A 17,304-nucleotide genomic window follows, 5' to 3' on the forward strand; every position below is an offset into this window, starting at 1 on the left:
TATGTGTGTGTGTGTGTATGTGTGTATGTGTGTAATGGAACCCTGAACCAATTAGCTCCTTCAGTGGGGGTGGGGGTGATGGTTACAGTGGTGTTCCACAGGGTACAGCCCTCAGCCCTGTGGGGTCCCGGCCAATAGCAATTAGCCCAGCAACAAGAGCCCTAATTAGCCCTCTTGATTGGCTTGGTAATAGTGCAACAACAACACCAGCAGCAAACACATAGAGACGACCAAGGTGACTCCACCATGATGCGTTACTTTAAAGCCAGCTGTACTGTAATTAGCAAACAAGCGTAGCTGTCTGTAATTGGTAAACAAGTAGTCGGGTTTGTTTGCGGTGTCATTATGAACCTGCTGGTATGTAAAGTATTTTTGTAAAGGCTTCCATGATTGAGTGTGCGTTGCTTTGTTTTTCTTTCTGCTTGGTAGCATTGTCAGATCACTCAGTATTAATACATCATCCTGCCGTTCTGTCAGCTCTATGCAGTACATGCAGTGGGAGATAGAGCAGAGAAATGAATTAGTAAATGGAGACGGGGAAAAAGAAGTGTGAAAGAAAAGAGTAAGATGCTGCGTGAGATTCTCATCTCCTATTATTTAATCATAGCAGCACCTGGTGGCTGCTGCTGTAATAGAATTTACAATCGCTGGCACTGGATTTATGTTTCTCTTTTTTTCTGTCTTTTCAGTCTCAATGTGAAGCTATCCCATGATGCAACATGTGTCCCCAGCACCTGCAGTGACAATGATGGCCACCCAGAGCGTTCCTCCACCATCGTACCAGGAGAGCCAACAGGTCAGAGGTTTTACCAGAATTTACCTCCATGGTTAAAGATCCAACATGGTTGCACCTTAACAATGAATGTTAAAGGCCCTGAAAACCTATTTTTCTCAGTTTCTTACTTAGATTGAAGGGCTCCTATACAAATACATTATCTTCTGTCAATATTAAAACAGGTGAATTGATCAAATGTTTGGATTTATTCTTGTATTTGTGCTACCTTTGCTTCATACTTGTTTGAAGTGGGCGAGGCTCAGTTGGAAAAAGATGATGACGCCATGTTTCTCTTCTTAAAGTCTGAATCATTATCTGATGACTGTTGATCATTTGGGGAGCACTTTTGCATATGTAAAAAAGTATGTAGTTAAAAAAGTAAAAAAGTAGTAAGCTTTTTGTGGCTGCAGAGGAAGATGCATGCAATCTGACAAATCACCTCCAATGATGTCACAGTGGCTAAATTACATTGCGGGTAATGTATTTAATGTTTAGCCAATACTTCAAATGTTAATACAAAGTCAGAGCTGTAGCTGGAGACTTTTAAAACATAAAAAAAAGCAACTAATAGAAACATAAAATGGTTCTATACAGCTCCTCCAGTGTATTCCAAGTCTCCAGAAGCCCAGAGATCCAAGACATTATTTACACCCTGTTTTTAAAGATGGAATCTGTATTGTGGCTGTTAAGCTAAAATTGACTTCCCCATCTGAAGTGAGTGCACAAGCTCGACCTTGCATCAACGGTCTAAATAACATCTTTTCAAATCAATTTGTGGTCTCAGGGCTTTGATGACCCAGGACAAGCTGTATGGTGACATTTGATGCTATTTTTCAGTTTTACATTTTAAAACAAGTCCCCATCTCATTCATTTGTTACGGAGAATGCTGCAACACTGTTTTGCTGTGAAGCTCCAAAAATATATGTGGACTACAAAACTTCACCCAGCCTTTCATCGGCATGGTGTCGAGTAGTTAATTACTTGTGAAGTAAAGGCTCTTATTTTTGGGTGAACTGTAAAGCAATAATATTGATATAATGAGTATCTTAACGTAAAAATAATATCATAAGGTACAGTAATAGCAGCAATTGAGCATCAAACATAATGTAAGTCTCTACAGGAATGATAAAATGATGCTTCCTGAGGTTGACTTGCATTTTATAATTAAGACATGAGTGCAAGGGTGATACATACTGCATGTAAAAGTGTATAATAAGAGGTCAAGCCCCAGCCTGCGGTGTTCAACACAATACGTGATGCCTCACACAGGTCAGTGTAATTAATGTAGCCTAACTGTGGCTGGACTCAGGTTATGTCTAACACTGCAGACCGTCCCATGGAGTGGAGGTAGAGCAGGTTCATCTGAGCGCCTAACCCTCCTCCTTGTCCACACCACCTCTGTCTGCTTTCACCCAGAGGATTAGTGCCAGGGGAGAGCTCCTGAGCTGCAGTCTGCACGCTCGGCAAATGCAAATGAGAGCTAGTTAAGTGTGAAGAAGCTAATTTATTTCCCATTTGGTGCTGGGATTAAGACTTGAAGCTTCCTCCCATCCCACCCCGACTCAAAAAAAGGGTGGGGGGGTTGTTAGACTCATTTCCTCAGAGAGAACGAATGAGAGAGGAAAGTGGGGTAAAAGATGAAGAAGACAACGGATTGTGTTCGTAAAGCGTGTCACTCTCCTGCCCACCCTCCAGCACAAATAACATCAAAAGATTCTCTAATGATTCCATGTTGAACCACCAGCTAAGCAATATGTATGCTTCAGCTCTATGGCCAGTTGTGAACACACTGTTCAACTGCTAAATGAATATTTATCATTTAACAGGAATCTATATATGCCTTGTTCAATTACTAAATATATCCTATAATTAATTTTGCTCTACAGCTTCATTACAAGGCTACTGACCTGTCAGGCAACAATGATTCATTCCAGCTACATCCTCATCTGTAGTCTGTCGGCGTCAGATGCATGTTGCACCTTATTGCTTCTGAAAAGTGATTAAAAATTACTTAGAACTGACAAGCAGCTGCGTGTTCAAGACAAGAAGAAGGATTTTCCATCATTGATAAACCTGCTGTTTTGGTCATGTGATATTCATATTTGTCCCGATTCTCAGTAGTTTTCTGGAGCAGGTTTAAGTGACTGGTTTAGTTTTCTGGTAACAACATCAGCAAAGAAAAGCCCCTGTTCAAGCTTATTAAAAACAACTTATGGGTTGGTTTGTCAGACATGAATAAATTATAACACATTTTCTTTCTTGTTTCTTTCTTCAATCAATCTTGATTTCCCTAAAAACTAATAATACTGTAATATGAAACACCCAGAAATCTGCCTTTCAGTCTGTTGGTCAGTCCACCATTTTGGCTCAGGCTGAAACAAGTATTATTTAGACACGGGTGTCTTTTAGACCTGGACACAACAGCTCAGCCTTGCTTCCAGTTTTGCCCAGCGGCCAAATTTGAAAAATACCGCTGCTGCCCCGAAAGCATTTTCCCAATAGAGCACCACTATAAAACATTTGTAAAAGACATTTGTAAAACTGTTGACAGGACAGCTCAAAATGCAAACAAGATCAATTATGACTCTTTCAATCATGAAGTTTTGATCCATGAAGGTTTTATATTAACAACTTTCCCTGAGCCGAGAAAAGTGATTTAAAAAAATGTGACATTATCACAATGTAATGTCTATGGGCAGAGCGGGGGACTTGTCGGTGGGACAAGCAGAAGTTAACTCAGAAAGTTAGAAAAATGTTTAAGTGTAAGCGCAAGGCGAGCGATACTCATCGGACTGAATGGCCGCCATCTTGTGGTTTACTACCTAGTTCTATTTAAAATCAATGCTATGAAACGGATTGCCATTGAATTTGGTACAGACATTGATTCCCAGATTTACAATGTGTTTAGTGCTAAGTAGCAAATGGTAGCATGCTAACATGCTAAACATTAACAGACTGGCATTGTCGCTGTAAGCGTGTTAGCATACGTACTGCAGTGCAAGTACGGCCTCTTAGAGGCTAGCATGTCTGTGGACTCTCGGTGTTGTTTATTACTATCTGGGAAGTATTCATTTGAATCTCTCCTACTTCAACTTTTAAGGACTGTCAACACCAAGAACAATAACTTTAAATATATCATTTAAAAATTGTTCTAACTCAGGTGGATAACGGAGTCCGCAGCCATACCAATATTATAATAATGACAAGGACAGGGGTGACTGATATCGCTGGGACATCGTTGGGATCACTTTCAGAGCGATTCGATGAATGATTGAAACACTGACGGCCAATCAGAATCCATCTGAATTTACAGGGTCATCAATTAGCCTGATTTTCTCTCCAAAATAATGTTGCTTATTATATTGTCGTCTACCTCTTTTATATAGGCTAATTGATGGCATTTATAAAACACTTTTAGATGGTCTACTCTAATAACTCAGTCTTGGTTTTTAGAAAAAATATCAAAGACTCATATAATGTATATTAGGATCCAATTACAAATAAAAAAGCTGAATTTAACCTGAGTCTTTGGTGCTGATGGGGTCTTGGAAGTTGATGCTTGGAATCACTGTTTCTGCATCGTTCATCAGTGTGGATCATTGTCGTTGTAGTGATCGTTCTGTGTATAGACGGCCCTTTAAGATGACAAAATAGTTTAAATGTGCAGTCATTTTGTGATTCTTTTATGTTTTCCCAGATGACGGGCACCACTCAGCAGAACACCAAGACCCCACAGGTCCATATCCCAGCAGCCTCTGCAGCAGGAAATACCTCTGTCAGTGTGACCCTCGACCCCCAGGCCCAGCTTGAGTCTGACAAGAGGGCTGTTTACAGGTGGGTTCAATATCCAATTAGAGGTTCATGTGTCATGATAGTCTAGGTTTGTATGTGGAGGAACTATGCACAAATCTGACATCAAAAATATTTGCCAGGATCAGAACCATGGCGGTAAACATAAGACTGACCATAAGCCAGTCTTCCCTGTGTTTTCTCTTCAGTGTTCTTCCTTTGAAATAATTATTGCATTTTCTCTCCAACCCCATGCTGGCTTTATGAAATTGCATTAAATTGACTTGATGTGCTTCCTGCCCATAAAGGCTACACGCACTCAAGTTTTTTTCGGTGTTTCCTTAAACTAACCATGACATTAAAACCTTTGAAAGTTGTACTTGAAAGGTGCCTTCTTCAATTATCGACTCATTCATAAAGCAACAAGCACCTTCAGTAAATGCTTTCAGTCATCAAAGGCGACCAGAAGCGCCCTCAATATCCTTCTGTTTGAATTTAATACACTGACTTTAAAAAAAAGCATTTGATACACTGGCTTCTTCTTTACAATGTATACTGTACAGAAGTTTCTGGCCTCTTATGATTCTAACTATTAGGATGAGAAAATAAATGAATGCATAGCTAAATTAAAAATGCTTTTCACTCATTGTATAAACAAGAGGGCTGAAGGAAACCAAAAAAGCATTTAAGCCAAAACATGTTCATCAGGCAGACAGAGTTGTTTTGTGTAAGGTTCCAGACTTACATTTTAAAACACAATTTATTTCTCTTTCACGCCAACAGTCATTTTCAAAGGTAAGCATCACTCTTCAGTGGTAGAAAACTCTCTCATTTTGGAATTAAACTATTAGTTTGCTGTACTTCTTAGTCCACATAAAGTCCAAATATTACTATAATAGAACCATAAAGAGGGGGACACTGCACTTTTGTGATTTCAAAATGTGTCAAAAATGAATACATCCCAGTTTACTGAAGATGGTGTGGAAAAACATAATATTAATGTATTTTCTTTGAGATTAATTTGCAGCAAGCTCTGCGTGAAAGCTTTGTGAAATGTATCTGATCATTTTTACACTTTACTGTATACAAGCTTGTTGCCTTTTTTTTCTTTTTATTGTCACACTTTTTTATGATGTTTACACATCACCCTGCTGACATTTGTTCCAAATTCGATTCTTTTATTTAGGATGTAGAAGCCCTTGAAGGCACCACCTTGTTAGGTATAGAAAATAAAAAATAAAATCACTGCTGGGTGAAACCCAAAACTCTAGTAAAAAAAAACACCTCACTCCTCTCTCAGCTTATCACTAGAATATTGATGCACCCTTATAATGAGCTTGTATTATCTATTTATGAAGTAAATTATTCAAAATACAGACATTTTTAATCGAGCTGGGTGTAGGCAGCAAACCAACAACTTACTAGATTTGTTGAGTTGAACGAGACATGAGCTGGCCTGCACTGTCTGGCGCAGCCCGTCCTGTAACGATGACACTGCAGACTATGTTGGGATGTCTGTCCTGGCTCCTCAGGTCTCACCCGTGGGTATCCACCAGTGCTGTCTGAGGAGGTGTGAGCCCCCGCATGCAGGCCTGAGGCGAGCTGCTGTAAAGTCCTTAGCAGCTCCTCTGAGATGCAAGGCTGCCTTTGATGTGAGCAGCCGTGTTTGGAGCAGCTCCGGGTGCTGGTGGTGGTGGTGCTGGTGTTAGTGGGTGTAGTCTCAGTCCAAATCAGCCCCTCTTGCACTTCTACCTGATTTTCTTTTATTTGGGTCTCCACTTTCCTCCTCTTCCTTTCAGAAGCAAGAACAGAGGCAGCTTACAGTATCAGCTAAACACAACAAGAACATTTGCTGCATTGATACAGACTTATTCATTATTTAATTATATTTAAATGGTGTCTGAGCTGTCTTACCCTTGTGTTGTCTTTTATAGTGAATACATTAATGTTAATAATGCAAATTTACTTTATTAGCTTCTTGATTGGAGTGCCTCTATAAAGGCAGGGATCTGTGTATCCATACTTAGGTGTGTCAATGAATGTAACACAGTTTTATACATGCGCTGTAGAAGAGGACTTGCAGCAGTGTGTTTTGTTTTTGTGGTGTGCGGTGGTAAAAGTGTATCACAACTCACACTTTACCTAGAGGAGCTTTACAATCTGCAGAGCTACAGTGAGCCATGGCTACGTTAGCTTAGCATTGAGACTCAGAGTCTCAAAATCCAAAATCTCTAAAGCTCTCTAATTAGGTAATTCATTCCTGTAACCAGTACACAAAACTATGTATGGCAGCAGTAACGCAAGTAACAGCCATATCTGGCCACTAACAAAAATATTAAATATAATAATAATATAATATAACTCACTGTAAGCTGATGAAAGCTTTCCCTACTGTATATTAAATCAACACTTTTGTATGTTTTTTTTGATAATCAAACAAATAGACAACAATATAAATTCAAGGCTCTTGTAAATACCAGTAAATATGACCTTGTATGATCTCATAATAATTAGTGCCCACGTGTGAAGAGAGGAATTGAAATGGAGGCTACTGTGCCGGGTTATTTCAGTCAGTGCAAGCTGCCAGAACAAAGTTTAATATGCCTCCAAGATAAATACACACAAACAAGCAGATACAAAGTACAATCCATTTCATTAAAATGAAACAAGTTCCCCTTGAATTCAAACACATTTTGATTCTGTGGCTTTGTTAATGTGACTGTAACTGTGTCTCAAAAACCCAAATAGGTGGTAGTATGACAGAAATGACTAGGTGTTTTATTTCTTTTTTTTTTTTTTCAACATAACAGCAGCAATTTAATTCAACTATAAATGAATCAAGCCTCCAATTATTATGGCACCCTGTTAATTAAATATCCTATCTGGTAGTGCAACACAGAACATACATTTGTATGCATACTTTCTTGCCAATTGAGTTTAAAGTACCTTACGTTGCTGTAACTCCATTAGCACTTATGTGTGAATGAATTAAAGTTATTGTTAAACCTGCATTGCGGAACTTTTGTTTCCCTACACTGACGGTGAGAGTAATTACACAAACACTGTCGATATGCTCATGATGCCATATGCACCGCCACACTACTATTTGCTGTAGCCCACTCTATCACTATGGTCGCCCCTCCCCTCAGCTCCAGAAGATCAATCATTGCTGGTTGACATAAAACACATAAATCACTACCAGTCCGCCAGTGCAGGAATATTGGAGTAACATACTCTGGTATACCGTATATTGTACACTGTACTGTATATACCGTATGTATGATGTGTTAATTTTCTACGTATTACGTTTACCTGTCTTTATCTGTGCAGGTGTAAGAGTTTGCATGGACAGACAAAATCAAATAGGCGAGTGTTCACTACAGTACTTAACTTGGTTTGGATTATTATTGTGCTCATCTCCTCTAAAGCACTATCAGTCAGTAAGATAATTAGTCACCTTCAAAAATGCTCTTGAAAGTTAGTTTTAGCACTTCCACTCAATTCCTTTAAAGAGTATCAGGGTCCACATTATTAGTTTTACAGGCAAATAAAGTGCTACGTTATCAGTGTGCACAGAGGATGAGAATAAAATAAGATGGGAACCTGAGTTACTTACCAGTTAAATGTTGCTGTGGAGAATATACTGTAGGCCTGCTGAGTCTGTAAATGTGTATGATGGCCAATTAAAATGTTGTGATCAACAGTGTCAGAGGCAGCACTGAGCTCAGGGAGCAACAAGAACTTAGGATTTAGCAGCATGTGTTGTTAAAATATGATTATTTGTAGCTGTTAAGTGAAATCCTTGCTGTTCTGTACTCAGAGGAGGCCGAGCACATTCGAATTTTTGGAATTATTTTTGCCCATGCAAGGAGCTAATGACTAAACGCACCTTGTTACCTTGTTATAAACGCAATTAATTTTGACTTCGTAAGTCATGTCTCCCACAGTGAGTCAAATTATGCAAAAAGACACAAACAGCACTCTTATTTTAATAGAAGTCTGACCTGCCAGTGTTGCTGCCTCTACACAGTGCTCATATGGGGGCTTTGAAAAGAGAAAAGCGCAAAGAATCAACATCTCCCCCATTTTTCTTTAATTATTTTGCTCAGGAAGTCTGTGTGGGCTTTAATGTCTCTTTCCACTAATTGCTCGAATGCCAACTTTATGAGGAGATGTGTGGTTTCCTCTCTCCCTCTCTCTGTCTCTCTGCCTACTTTGTTATTAGCAGCGGAGTAAATGTGTGATAGGGTAATTAGCCTAATGAGTTGTGGCATTTACTATAAAGATCCTTCTGGATTCTCTGCATCTTATTAAAAAGCCAGCAAGGCTTTTGTTTTTCAGGTTGGGAATGTTCGCAGCTGATGGAAGCTGATTCAACGCAGAATGGAAACATGCACTTAATTAAAAGAGACATCATAATAGTCCTTTTTTTATATGCAGTACAGAAATGTCCTTATGATGCTTAGAAACAGCTTGGGTAGAAGAGTTGTGTTTACCAGAACACGCTGTTTTAAGGTCACACGTTTGTTTGAGTTAGCTGCTCGCTTGCTTTACATGCAGTGAACTTGGGGAATCATTGATAAGCAGTAAGACAAGTGTGGTTTTCAGAAGTTCTCTCAGGCAGTATTACAAATACAGTATGAGCTGTATTCTCTACATTTCCTCTACAAACTATTCCATAAAGACAGCTCTCACCTTGATTGTCTCAAAAAGACACAATATGTTCTGTCGATTTATTTCTTACAAGAACCTATTCATCAAACATACTGAACTCTTCTTGGCTTAAAGAGGAATTCAGGTATTTTTACATGTTTTTGTGTGTAAATGATTTATACTTACCAAAAGTTTTAGAATCTGTCCAGTAGATCGCCTCAGCTGGCAGCTGGAACACGGCTGCAATAGATGCACGGTAATCCTTTGGGGCAACTCCGACTGTCAAAGTTCCTTCCACTAAAAGTGCTTCTGTCTGCTATTGACAGGCTGAGTTTTGTTTATTCTGAGTGTCTGACAACATTACGTAAATGATTCAGACAGAGATAGACCTTTCTGTCAAATAATTAAATCTTTTCTGTCACTGAAAACACAAGTCTTGTTCAAGGATAGGTCTTTTTGTGATATCGAGAGGTGAGTTGCTACAGGAAGACAATGTTGGTAACGTGAGACAAAGCCGGAGATGAAGTTTGGAGTTTACCTAAAGGGACAGCCGGCAAGAATTTATAATATTTAACTCATTTTGACAATCTACATGAGGTAACGCCCGTAACAACTCACCTCTCGAGATTTCAGAGCAAGACATCTACTTGAACAAGTGTTTCTGGTAAAAGAATGGATCAAAAAGGTCTATCTCTGTAGGAGCTTTTTCCATTATGTTGTCAGGATAACAACCCCAGCCTGTCAGTGACAGAAACAGTTAGTATACGCAACTTTCATTGTCATAGTTGCCCCAAAGGAATACATTGCAGCCATTGCAGCCGTTTCGCGGCTGCCAGCTGAGGCAATCTACTTGACTGATTCCAAAACTTCAAGTGAAAAGGAATCATTTGCACGCCAAAACATGTAAATATAGGGCCTGGGTTTAAAAGTACCAGAATGTTGTTCATCATATCTAACACAATCTATTTGTAAATGGAAGTGACAGAAAGCTATAAAGAATAATGTTGGATTTATTCTGTGTTTTGACAGTGGTGAGATCCTTTTACAAAGACGCCAGTGTTGCAGCGTAGAACCCTGTATGGTGCATATTATCATTCACTCCCATCCATAGTGGGTCTTTGCTGAAAGCCTCTCTCATGCTGGTCAGCCTGGGCATTTTGCATTGAGACTGGATTTAAGGTTTTGTGTGTGTATTTGTGGGTAGGTTAACATACCATCACGCTATCATTCCCCAAACTCCAAGAAATAATAGAATTTATTCAGCCTCGGGTGTGTCTGCTTGTGTGTATACTTGTTGTTAATGGCATAAAAGAAGTGAAGATTTGAAGACCTCTCGTGTCGTACACATCAGGAGGGAGTGTGTTTAATTTGACACCTCCAAGGACGGCGTTATCCACATTTGTGTTCGCCTCTGTGTTTGTCTGCCTCTGTAATGCACCATAAAGTCTGTTTATCCTCACTGACACAATGCATCAATGCATCCTCGACCACTGTGCTGCTTTTCCAGCAGCGCAAAGAGTCGCTGTCTGACGAGCTTAAAACAGGCCGTGCCTCCTCCATTTAGCAGGTCAGCGTGTGTTGGTGCTCGGCTGCTGCTGAATGCAGGAAACTGTGTCAAAGCTCAAGTAGTTTTATTGGCTGTTTCTGTCAGATACCCCTTTTTATGAGTTTCCTCACTGCTTGACTTTGGATGAGAAAGGAAGTCTACAATTTTCTTTCCTTTTTTTGTTTTATACTTGGGCAACTTAGTAATCCATGTTATCTTTTCTTGGCACAGAAGTGGCCTACAGCATACATAGAAGAGAAAAGAACACCATTTGCACTTCACAGCTGTCAAGTAATGCCCTCTGGAATCCATCCATTCAGACTGAAATTTTATCTGCATTTCTTATTCTCACCAATGAAAAGAACTATTGCTGGATGCAGAATCTGTAGATGACTGTGCATTTTTTAAAGGTTCTTTTTTGACATCATGTACTGATTAGTTGATTATCTTATTTAATTCTCAATGAACATTGTTGTCTTGCTGTCCAGCTGCCACGGTCCAGATGAGAGAAGACCTGAGATAGAAATGTACATACACTCATCTGAAGCACAAGAAATCCAGTAATACTGCTGCAGCAGAGGCTCTTCATTACAGCAGCTCTGCTTTTTCACACTGAACCAAACAGCAGTATAATGCTGTCCAAGTGTGTGGTATCAGCTAGCATGCTGGCATTCTGGAAGCAAAAGAGGCAAGACATATAAGACAACAGCTTCGGCATCTGGTGTGATGTATAACATTGGAGATGGATAGAACTTTGTAAAAAATACCAATGGCAATACAGAACAATAACAATCATTTACTGTCCCTGTTATATGGCGGTTGATCTTGTCCTCTGCTTGAAGGGTAGGGAGCTCCCAGACCTTTTTATCTGCCTGATTTGGAGTCATTTTTGATTTATTTTTTTGTTAATTTGAGTTAGCTGCTAACTGCTGCTAGCAGCTAGTAGTTTTTTTAAAATCCCCTTAAGGTGGGTCACACACATAACATGCTATCAAAATGTTATGTCCCTATCCCGTCCTGCCAGGTTGCCGGCTCACTCCATTAAACAGACGTTGATTCAGCTCTGTTACTACTTCCACTGCTGGCTTAAAGGCAGAACCATTTCCTTATCATACCTTCTATACAGAATGTTGAGTCAGAATTAATAATTAATTCATATTTGTACTAGGAGGTGTTGGGAGGGCCTACCTTTATTATATGTTTAACATATTGATATAGTTTGTTTTCTTTTTATATATTTTTGTGAAGTGCTATTTGAGCTTGTTTTCACCAACATTTCTGTCGACTTTGTGGTCTTATGTTATTAAAGAACATAAAAGATCATGTGTAGGATAGGGCTAATATGTGGGCACATGTAAGGTTTAATGCTTTATTCTTATGTGGCAGTTACGTCATGTAATTCCACCAAAAGTGATCAGCAACTTCTTTAGTTTGGAATCTTTTTTCTGCTCGGGACAACATGTGTGGCAGCCACGTTAGTGTTTTCGCAGAGTTTTGGCATTTTCACTTTGAAACTGACATTTTACATTGCTGGTGTTGTGGAACCTGCATATTGTCCTGCCTTAATTCCACTACACTCACACACACAGGAAATGCAGCCGGCCCCTCACTCTCTGTGTGTACTTTTAATTAGAGGAAAAACTACAGTTTAAACTCATACCCCATCTGTACACACATAAGCCACAACATTAAAAACATTGACAGGTGATGTACTGTAAATAATACTGATCATCTCGTTACAATGCAGTGTTCTGCTGGGAAACCTTGGGTCTTGGCATTTATCTGGATACCACTTGACAAACACCACCTAAGTACAGCCCCTCATAGCAATGGCACTCCCTGATGGCAGTGGCCCCCCAGCAGGACAATGCACCCTGACACACCACAAAAACTGCCCAGGACATCTTGAAGAACACAACAAAGAGCCCAAGGCATTTACCGGGCCTCCAAATTCCCCAGGTCCAAATTTGATCGAGCATCTGTGGGAAGTGTGCTGGAACAAGTCTGAGGCCCCACCCCCCAACATACGGGACCCAAAGGGTCGACTACAAATGTCCCAGTGCCAGACATCATAGGACACCCCCAGAGGTCTTATGACCATGCCTTGACAGGTCAGAGCTGTTTTGGCTGCACAAGGGGAACCTGCACAATATTAAGTAGGTGGTTTTAATGTTGTGTATAAGTGCTGTGTCTTCAGCCAGAATTCCACACGCAACCGTGGTCCTGCATTGCTGGTTATGGTTGGTGTTGGAAGAGATGTTGCATAAACCAAAGACTAGATGGAGCTTTTTGGTTCAGGGGGCCTCAGAGAAACAAAACCCCAAGTGAAGTTCAGGATCAGACATGAGAATGAAAAGGGGAGTTTGAAAAGTAGAGAAAGGGAGACAGGATTTATTCAGATAGTGCCGGGGGGTTCTTTGTGTGTGTGTGTGTGTGTGTGTGCGCGCGCGCGTGTGTGTGCGTGTGTGTGTGCACACATGTGTACAGTACGTGTATGTACCCCAACCCCATCCAAACCCTTACACAGGGTGTGCTTCAGACATGTAGCCTGGGGAAACTGGGGCCTTGTCGGGAGCAAACGCAGCAGGACTCCACCACAAACTGGCTTCTAATATACGGGGGTACAGCAGGCCTGATTAGGCTGGCAAACAGTGGGGAGCAAAGAGAGAGAACTCACACACACACATTCGCATACCTTCAAACCCCACCCCCACCTCTTTCTGTACCCCCTTGGTGGCCTGCCAGATTATTGCAAAAGCAGGCAAACATGACTTGCTCCATAGATGACGACGCTGCTTTGATTTGAGCTTGTTTTCATGCAAAGCGCTGCATTTGCAGGTTTGACATTTTTTATAGTCTTCAGAAAACCTGATAACTCCAATTTTGGTGGAGAATAGTAATTTCTGTTGAGATTGAAGGTCATTCTTTGACATACTAGTTGACAAATTGATTTAGTAGCTGTTCTGGAGGTTTTAGTTGAGCAGATTTAGTAGGTGGAGGTGCACATGTAATGGAATAATAGATGTTCAAATGTCATTTTTTTTCTGTGCTCTCTGTCCTTTGTCTCTGATACAAGATACAATATGTATTTATTATCCTTTTACCTCACAAGGTTGTATAACAAACCATAGTTTGTAGTCCCTTTAAGCTTCTATTGATGCTAAGAAATTATATAAATGGATTAATAATTAATTAGTAAATAAGTAAGTTAATAAAAATAAAGCTGTTTCTTATATTGTAATGCAATATGGATGAGTTCAGGAGTCTCACCGCCCAAGGAAAGAAGCTGCTCTGTAGTCTGGTGGTATGGTAGCAGATACTTCTGTATCTCTTGTCAGATGGCAGCAGGGTGAACAGACTGTGGCTGGGGTGTTGTCTTTTAGTATCCTCTGTGCGGACATCTCACCTCACTGATGTCACAGATGCTGTTGTAGATTGGTACCAAAAATGTTCTGGGTGGTTTTAATCACCCGCTGTAGAGCCTTCCTGTCCTGGGCCATGCACGAACAATGCCAGTTTGTGATGTTTCCAGTCAGGATGCGTTCTTTTGCTCCCCTGTAATAGCTGGTGAGACCTTGGCAATGGAATCTAGCCTTCTAAAGTTTTTTTTTTTTTAAGAAATAAAGCAATTGCTGTGTGTGAGGAGCATGACAGGTTCTCTGAGATGATGATTCCCAGGAACCTGAAACTGTTCACCTGCTCCACCTCAGCTCCACTGATGTAGACAGGGGTGTGTATCTTTGCCTCCTTTTGTCTAAAATCAACAATTTGCTTCATGGTTTTGCTGACGTTGAGCAGTAGATTCTTCTCTGTGCACCACTTTGCAAGATGGTTGATTTTCTCCCCCCCCGACATGAACTGGTTTGTAATGCGACCGATGACGGTGGTGTCGTTAACATACTTCACAGTGGAGTTCTCTTGATGTCTGGGAGTGCAGTCACGGGTGTGTAGGGTGAACAGGAGGGGACTGAGCACACAGCCGTGGGGGGCTCCGGTGTTGAGCATTAGAGTGGAAGTGGTGCACCTGCCCATCCGAACTGTCTGGGGTCTGTTTATGAGAGAAGCTCGAGGGAGCTACTGGCCACTGAATCTACATGCACTACCGTCACCCTGGTAGCACGACGTTATTACCCTGCTTTCATTTTCTAGCCTCTTAAAGTCTCTAGTTTCCTTTAAGGGGTTGGACTTTCATTCATCGGGTGGGCAAAAACATGACCAAATAAATCATGTTCCTACTTAACTGATTAATGTGTAATTAAGCACCAGTTTGCTGACAAGTTCACCATCCTCTGACCACAAGTGGCTAAAAAACTTAAAGTTAATGTTTAGAATAAGTTTTAATCAGGCTTTACTCAAGTCAAACAGTGTCATAAAGCTTTCTAACTGTACAGTAATACAGTAATAGTAGTAATAATAGTTAAATAGTTGCTGTAGTGAACTATTACTAACTCTTTACAACCTCTTCTCCCAAGAAGAACAGGAACTTAATGTGCACATTTTGCTTAAATTGTCATACAACGTTAAAGAAAGGGGTTACAACCCAGCATGAGAGCTTGTTTTGTTCACAACAATTAGGTCGATATGTTGATTGACAGTGAGATAGACTACTCTGTTAATGTGCATGTTGACTTGAATGTTTAGATTGAAAACTCATTCTTGACCTACGACAAAAATCTTACCAAAAGCTTCAGCTTCAGAACAGCTACAAATTTTTCACTAAACAAGAGCAAGTATTTGAAAGCATGTCATGTTTTACCTTTATCAAGTGTACTGGCCTGTTATCAAACATCAAAATCAAGTGGCACCTTATTTCCTTCTTCAGCCTCTGACTCACCCACCATAAAGCAGATGTCACTGGAGCTGCCACGTCCCTCACCTTCATGTTTAAGTCATCACTTTCCCCCGCTGGCCTCTGATTCTCCGTTTTGGGCTTTTCGTTGGTGACCCAGCACGGTGCAGTGCTGGAGGGTGGGGACCGTGCTGACTCCACTCACTGGCCGTCCTGTAAATCGCTCTTTTATGGCCCTTGTAATGATCCCCCAGCCGGCAATCTCCACTCCGTCGCACTGCAGATAGAACCTGCCGCTTCTGGCAGCCGACATGGAGGGGGGGCTCAGGATAGTTGCAGGAGGTAGTGGGAGACTGGAAAACACACATTGTGTGACCACGTACCAACCCACACACACACTAGCAGACACATGCGGATATGTTCACGTTCATAAAAATGCATGCCTTTTCACACCCCATCTACCTTAATCCTGACTTCCTGTGTAAAGGTCATAGAAAGCGCCGAAGGGTAGTGTTTTTACCTCGCTCCAAGTTGGCGAGGTCCAACTGTGCGCAATGGTATGCCGTCAAGGATAGATGTTTTCTCATGCAAACCCTGATTGCCTTGATAGCTTTAGCCTTTTACATCATTTATTCCAAATCTGGCTGTTAGCCGCAGCGCACCAATGACAGGATGAGCTTACAATTCCCATAGAGCATCAACACTAAAGCAATTCTAAAAAAAAAACATAATGATATTCAACATATTACATTAAATTCAAAAGATGTTTGTTCCTAGCTCTTTGTCAGTGCAAAATGTCTCAATTGAGGCTAAATACCATCAGTTTTGCAAAACACACCAAACCTAAAGATATATTATTTTCTCCAATTAAACAGCAAAATGACAAACATTTACTTTAATATGTTTAATTGTAGCAATTGTATTTTAATGGCTCCACACATTATATTTAAGATATGTTTGTTGATACTTCTATAAATGAGCAAAAAATAAAATGAATTACAAATATAATATAGGCTATGCAAATGGTCCACATCAAGCTTTCACATTCTGTTGTCTTGATCAAGCGCTCACCCTGTGTGTTAAGTTGTTTAGAGATTTCAGTAACATTTCAGCTCACAATCGTCTGCTGAACAAATGCATTTTTCAGTTTTAATGTACTTCACTGTTTCTGAATGTTAATTAAATTCAGAGTCATTAGACAAGACATGCTTTAAGAACAGGAGCAACAGACAGCAGCTGACAAACAAAAAGGCTCACTTGGTAGCTGTCTTGTTAGCTGTAAAGTCTTTGGCTCAATTTGGACTGGATTAAAGATGCAGAATGTGAAACATAGTGGAGAGGATTGTCTATCATAGCAATCTGCAATTATGATAAAATACAGATATGAGTTTCACTTGGTTCACTCTCACTTCTCAGTTCAATTGTCGCATGAAATAACAGTAAAATAATGTCAATAAAACACCAGAGCAGAATATGTTGATTTTAAAGCAAATTTAAACAAAAACGTACTGTCAGTTGCCTCTATAAGCTGTACTATGGTGGAAAGTAAAAAAAACAAAAAAAAAACAGTCTGATTTTTGATTGTGGCAAAAAAGCAAAGCATTATCCAAATATTGTCCTCAATACATTTTACAGAGCAATCCCAGAGGCATAATCTGGCATATGACATGGGTGCCACCATAATTTCTTTTTTAACATTATGAAAAGATATTTATGTTATCATGACTTTGTTTTCACATTATAACTACATA

General features: G+C 40.2%; 1 protein-coding gene across 4 annotated transcripts in view; it reads left to right on the forward strand.

Moving 5' to 3' along the window:
• Positions 1-709: 709 nt before the first annotated feature.
• The window catches only part of LOC141007433 (homeobox protein PKNOX2-like), a 40,254-nt gene continuing 23,659 nt past the window's right edge, over positions 710-17,304 (forward strand). For 3 of the 4 annotated variants that reach the window (XM_073479797.1, XM_073479799.1, XM_073479800.1), the window contains exons 1-2: positions 710-796; positions 4,474-4,610. In XM_073479797.1, coding sequence (XP_073335898.1) covers positions 710-796; positions 4,474-4,610 — 224 coding nt within the window. Of the gene's footprint in view, positions 797-4,473; positions 4,611-5,348; positions 5,361-17,304 lie in introns of all 4 variants that reach the window. The other variant, XM_073479798.1, reaches the window with a different exon arrangement.

Source organism: Pagrus major, chromosome 13 (genome assembly GCF_040436345.1).
Source record: "Pagrus major chromosome 13, Pma_NU_1.0".
Taxonomy (NCBI): Eukaryota; Metazoa; Chordata; class Actinopteri; order Spariformes; family Sparidae; genus Pagrus; species Pagrus major.